This window comes from Cebus imitator, unplaced genomic scaffold (genome assembly GCF_001604975.1).
Source record: "Cebus imitator isolate Cc_AM_T3 unplaced genomic scaffold, Cebus_imitator-1.0 Scaffold573, whole genome shotgun sequence".
Classification (NCBI taxonomy): domain Eukaryota; kingdom Metazoa; phylum Chordata; class Mammalia; order Primates; family Cebidae; genus Cebus; species Cebus imitator.
The window spans coordinates 1,029,809-1,035,645 of record NW_016107888.1 but is presented as its reverse complement, the minus strand read 5'-3'; the positions used below and the strand labels follow the sequence as shown (position 1 = coordinate 1,035,645).

The window sequence follows — 5,837 nt, the reverse complement described above, 5'->3', positions numbered from 1 at the left end:
CCCAGCTAATTTTTGTATTTTTAGTAGAGACAGGGTTTCACCATGTTGGCCAGGATGGTCTCCATCTCTTGACCTCGTGATCTGCCCATCTCAGCCTCCTAAAGTGCTGGGATTGCAGCTGTGAACCACAATGCCAAGCAACAATTTCTTTTAAGGAGATTATTTAGTGTTCTGGTTGAAGTTGCCTCCTTTGGAGTGAAACAAGCAACAAAAAATGTTCTCACTAATTTAATATATTTTAAATAATATTTGCCCTATTTTAAGAGAAACCAAGAAGTAGAGAACCTGGCTTTTATTTTTAAAACAAGTTGAGGCCAGGCACGGTGGCTCACGTCTGTAATCCCAGCACTTTGGGAGACTGAGGAGGGTGGATCACCTGAGGTCAGGAGTTCGAGACCAGCCTGACCAACGTGGAGAAACCCTGTCTCTACAAAAATACAAAATTAGCGGGGCATGGTGGTGCATGCCTGTAATCCCAGCTACTCAGGAGGCTGAGGCAAGAGAATCGCTTGAACCTGGGAGGCAGTGTTTGCGGTGAGCTGAGATCCCACCATTGCACTCTAGCCTGGGCAACAACAGTGAAACTCCATCTCAAAAAAAGTTGAGTTTTCTATAGAATGCATATTAGCAGACACTCTATTGCTACCTACCTTTTGAAGTCATCACTACAAATTGGTATTCAGGTATTCTAAGTAATGTTCATTCAGATTTATCATTGATAGCAACTGAATAAATTGAGGGGTTTTTGTTTTTGTTTTTTAATGCTGCAACCTCTTCTTATATGTAGTTTTTGGTGTCTTTTCCCACTGGGATTTTTCCTTGGTCTGTAGCCTCTTTAATAAGGTTAAGAAATTGCTACTTGGCCCAGGCAATAATGTCACCTTCAAGATTGCTTTGAAAGTCATGCTATTTATTTTCTATGAGTTAACTCTGAGTGGAGTAATTTTCAGTGTGACAGCTCTTTTGATGTCAGTTTCTCTGGAGCTCTCCTTGAAAGATTGGTTTTGTTCTGTGCTGAAAGAAAGATATTGGGCGTCTTGGACAGTCTTAGTTAACAGGAAGGAAAGTTCTAAGGAGAGCCACTTAAAGAGTTGTATTCATAACAGAACTGAAATGCACAAAGCTCTTCAAGCACTGAGGATCTAAGATTATTTTCTAGATCTCTTAATTGTTAGATATATGTATATATCTATTTCTAGAGAAGTCTTGAGGACATCTCACCCATACTCCAAGCTCCTAGAATTATTTTGGTGAAGTAAATGACTTTATTACTGTCCAGTTAGTTGATCTGATTGAGTCTTAGATGTCATTTTTTTTTTTTTTTTTTTTTTTTTGTGTGGTTTTTTTTTTTTTTTTTTTTTTTTTTTTTTTTTTTTTTTTTTTTTTTTTGAGACGGAGTCTCGCTCTTGTTACCCAGGCTGGAGTGCAATGGCGCAATCTCGGCTCACCGCAACCTCCGTCTCCTGGGTTCAGGCAATTCTCCTGCCTCAGCCTCCTGAGTAGCTGGGATTACAGGCACGTGCCACCATGCCCAGCTAATTTTTTGTATTTTTAGTAGAGACGGGGTTTCACCATGTTGACCAGGATGGTCTCGATCTCTTGACCTCGTGATCCACCCGCCTCAGCCTCCCAAAGTGCTGGGATTACAGGCTTGAGCCACCGCGCCCGGCCAGATGTCATTTCTTTTAAAAGTCCCACCTTGGGCCCTGAATACTGATTTACCAGAATGAATAGTTAAATGAAAGTTTGGAAGCTAGAGCTAGTTCTCTCGCTTTAAACTGACATCCTACCCTCCTGCCTTATTCAAGAGGATGTTGTTCATGTTCTCAAGTAGCAGTACAAAAATCTCACACCTTAGTCTGACCAGTATGAAAACAGCTGCTGTAGCACAAAATGTCCTTCTTCTGTCCCCAGCTGAGATTGGGGGAGGGACAAAGCCCAACTGTTAACTTTACCCCATCCTGTCTGCCTGCTAGAAGGCCTGTTTCCTACCCTAATGGTTTCTGCCTAACAAATGGTGTTTCTTTTTTACAGCATTATGATCCTGGACTTGTTGTGGTGATGGTAAACTTAGCAGTGGTAATTTTTTATTTTCAGACTGAATTACTCCTTTTGTCATCAGTGCACCAATATGTTAGGCTTACTTTCTCTGTTGTAGCCTTCATCCTTCTGCTTGGTCTTTTTCATTTTCCTTTCCTTTCCTTATGCAACTTGTCTGATCCTTGTTCATTAAAGGGTAATGTTAAGAAGGGATGTATCTGTTTGTGTTAGAACTGCCAACAAAATCAGTTAAAACATTAAATTCTAATACTGTCAAAAACTTGATTTCCCCACAATGTAATGGGCACTAGCACTTGCTACTGCAATTTATAAATAAATTAAAACAAACTTTGACTGCCTTAGAAGGCAAAAGTACTAATGCAGAGTTTATAAACAGGGGTTTACAGAGGTAATGAATTTGTACCAAAACTTCTTGATTCTTGCAAAACAAATTCTGAAAGATCAAAAAATATACCAAAATAAATTCCTTTGACATTTCTTTTTAATTCTTTCATTGGACCATTTGTTTTTACCAGTAAATCCCTGATTGAGACGTTATGAAAGTGATATTGCACCTAGGAAGTCATTTTTATAACCTGTCTTTAATTTGGTCCTTTTGCTAAAGATTGCAGTCACTGCTTATTTATTATACCATTGGGCATAAGGTAGTAATGCATTTTCATTTTGCTTTACTGGCAGTCTTTTTATCTAAAAGAAGGCTGTATTCTAGAAGTTTTCCTTTTTTTTTTCTGACATGAGATGTTCTTTAACAGTTGTGTTTTGTATTGTGATAATTCTAATTTTTCCTATTTATTGTTTAAAAACAACAATAGGATACATAAGTAAACTTATGAATTTTTCATTACATCTTAAAGGCAAAAACTAATTCCACAGATACAGAGCCACTGAATACAAGTGGTTGTGATCATTTTGAACATGGTTTCTTCTTTATTTTGCAGGACCAAAACCAGTCATGGTCATGGCCTTTATTTTTTTTTTTAAGTTTTTTTGGGGTTGGGGGGGTGATGTCTCAGATTTAGCCTAAGAAAACTCCATTTTTAGCCCAAAGGTATAATATATATATGTGTGTATAACAACAACAACAATACAACCAAAAAAACCAATTGTTTACACCAGCCTGAGTGAAATGATGAGGGAAGTAAACATTGTGTTTTTTCACTAAAGGTGTACAACGGATAAGGTAAGTCCTCTTTTCAGTGGGCTTACATCACAATAAAAAGCGCAAGTTGTGATGTAAAACAGCTGTGGTAGTAAAGTGCTTGTCTGCCCCATTTTGCTTTGTTTGGCTGGTTATGAGTGGATTAAATATATATTTATTAAAAAAAAATCTCCAGCATAGATCAATTAGTTTAAAGTCAATTTTCTTCGCAACTAGTCCTTTTCACAGCTTACCAGTTAACCCTGCAGTGTTAAATCCACCCTAGGAAATGGGACTTTAGAGCACCAGATTAAAAGGAAAACTATTCTTTGTCTCTAAGGGCAACTAATTGTTGCTTCTTATTTAAATTTTTCACAGCACCATTAAATTGTAAAGCATCTCCTTGTCTATGAGGATCATCAAAAAAAAAAATTGTAAAGCATCTTTTGAAAACAAAGTTTAACATCCTGATTTGTCATTATAAAGTTTTACTACATCATGTTTGAAAATGTGCTTCTTCTGTTTAACCATGCCAGTTGAGATTTTTTTTTTTTAACCAGTTTAAAAAAGTTGTGTAGGAGGATTATCAGTGGACAGAGTGAAGTGATTTTTGATGGGAAGTTATTTGGGGATCTTAAAAAACATTTTTAAAGCTTTAAAATTTAAACCTCCTGATGCCATTGCTTAAAAGTGCTTTGCATTACTTATTAATCAAGTTTTGCCATAGTAATTTGGAATTAATCCCAACTGGAAGGTCAGCCAAGGTGGTTAGTTGGGTTTCAACTAGGAAAGGAAGGTCTTGAGTGTAAGCTGTGAGAATGGCTTGTGTTTGGTTCACTGTAGCTTTCTGGTCTCTGCACTCCAAGGCAAGATCTCTAACCACCCAAACCCAATGTGTAAAATGAGCTGTTGGCTTGGCTTTGCACCTTACCTTGATTATGTGTTCCTATTACAGGGAGAACAGATCCCATTCCAATCGTTGTCAAGTATGATGTCATGGGCATGGGTCGCATGGAAATGGAGGTAAATTGATCTCATTAACTTCTGATTTTTATAGGATATTTTTAAATGATACCAATCCCAAATTCAGATGTCCGTGCAAGAATACATTTATCTGATAAAATGTAGTTTTAATATTTTTCTTTGGACAGCTAAAAAATATATTTTACATTTTCATTTAGTGCTACTTTTGAGACTAATAGAATATAAACAATGCCCCTGTTTTAACTGGCACATAAAGAAGTTAAGTGGTTTGCTCAGGGTTATACAGCAAGGCAATTTTCAACTTAGATCCAGACCTTTGTGCTTGTTTCAGTGGGCAGTGTTGCTCAGCTCTTAAAATGTTGCTGTGATAAAAGCTTTGCCTTTGTAGAATTGGGTACAGCTGCCATCTGTAATACCTGCTTTGCCTTGCTGCAAATATTTTCTTCATTGACTCCTAATTATTTGAAAATTAACATTGAGGTTGGGCACAGTGGCTCATGCCCGTAATATCAGCACTTTAGGAGGCTGAGGTGGGTGGATCACTGAAGTCAGGAGTTTGAGACCAGCCTGGCCAACATGGTGAAACCCCATCTGTACTAAAAATACAAAAAAAATTAGCTGGGGCTGGCGGCGGGCACTGTAATCTCAGCTACTTGGGAGGCTGAGGCAGGAGAATTGCTTGAACTTGGGAGGCGGAGATTGCAGTGAGCCGAGATCACACCATTGCACTCCAGCCTGGGCAACAAGAGTGAAACCCTATCTCAGAAAAAAAGAAAAAAAATTAACATTGAAGTAAAGTCTATTTTCAACAAATGTGCCTTTTAGAAACTGCCAGCATTTAAGGATTAACAAACTATTTTGCATGTGATTTTCTCTGTGGGGTGACAATAAAGCAAGCTGAGCAAAATACAAAGTTTTTTTGTTTTCAGATAATACTGTAGTTATATAAATAACTTTTTTCATAGCTAATCTTGGGGGTACGTTAGGAATTAAGTCTAATCATCTATTTTTGTCAAGCTTGATTATGCTGAAGATGCTACCGAACGGCGCCGTGTCCTAGAAGTGGAAAAAGAAGACACAGAAGAGCTGAGACAAAAGTACAAGGTATTCAAACAAAGCTATTCATTGGGCAGGTGGGTAGGTGCTCACTGAAGAAAAAAGAACTCAAATTTTGTTGAAGAGTATCACTGTTGATAGCATTTGTTTGATATTTGGTGGTAATTAGTAGTAGATCTCAGATTTCTATTACATTCCTATTTATTGGCTTTTTAAAAACTATAGACATAATATCTATTCCAAAAGTCTGTTAGGAAGATTATATTAGTTAGTGTTTGAAAGCACAGTGCCTGTCACACAGTAGGTAATCAAGTAGTGGTAGCAGTAAAAATTGTTAAAAGTCCTTTGAGGCCAAACATGGTGGCTCACACTTGTAACCCCAGCACTTGGCAGAGGTCGAGGCGGAAGGATTACTTGATCCCAGGAGTTCAAGACCAGCCTGGGCGACATAAAAAGACCCTGTCTCCACAAAATTAGTCAGCCATGGCCTGTGGTCCCAGCTACTTGAGAAGTTGAGGCAGGAACATCACTTGAGCCCGGGAGGTTGAGGCTGCAAATCATAGCACTGCACCACTCCAGCCTGGGCAACAGCAAGACT

The 5,837-nt window shown here is 38.1% G+C and overlaps 1 protein-coding gene across 12 annotated transcripts in view; it reads left to right on the top strand.

The window, feature by feature from the left end:
* GPATCH8 (G-patch domain containing 8) overlaps positions 1-5,837 on the top strand; it is a 103,121-nt gene that overhangs the window by 53,620 nt on the left and 43,664 nt on the right. For 9 of the 12 annotated variants that reach the window (XM_017516101.2, XM_017516096.2, XM_037734095.1 and 6 more), the window contains 2 exons: positions 4,155-4,222; positions 5,201-5,287. In XM_017516101.2, coding sequence (XP_017371590.1) covers positions 4,196-4,222; positions 5,201-5,287 — 114 coding nt within the window. In that variant the 5' untranslated portion in view covers positions 4,155-4,195. Of the gene's footprint in view, positions 1-2,034; positions 2,080-4,154; positions 4,223-5,200; positions 5,288-5,837 lie in introns of all 12 variants that reach the window. The other 3 variants (XM_037734098.1, XM_037734101.1, XM_037734102.1) reach the window with 1 other exon arrangement.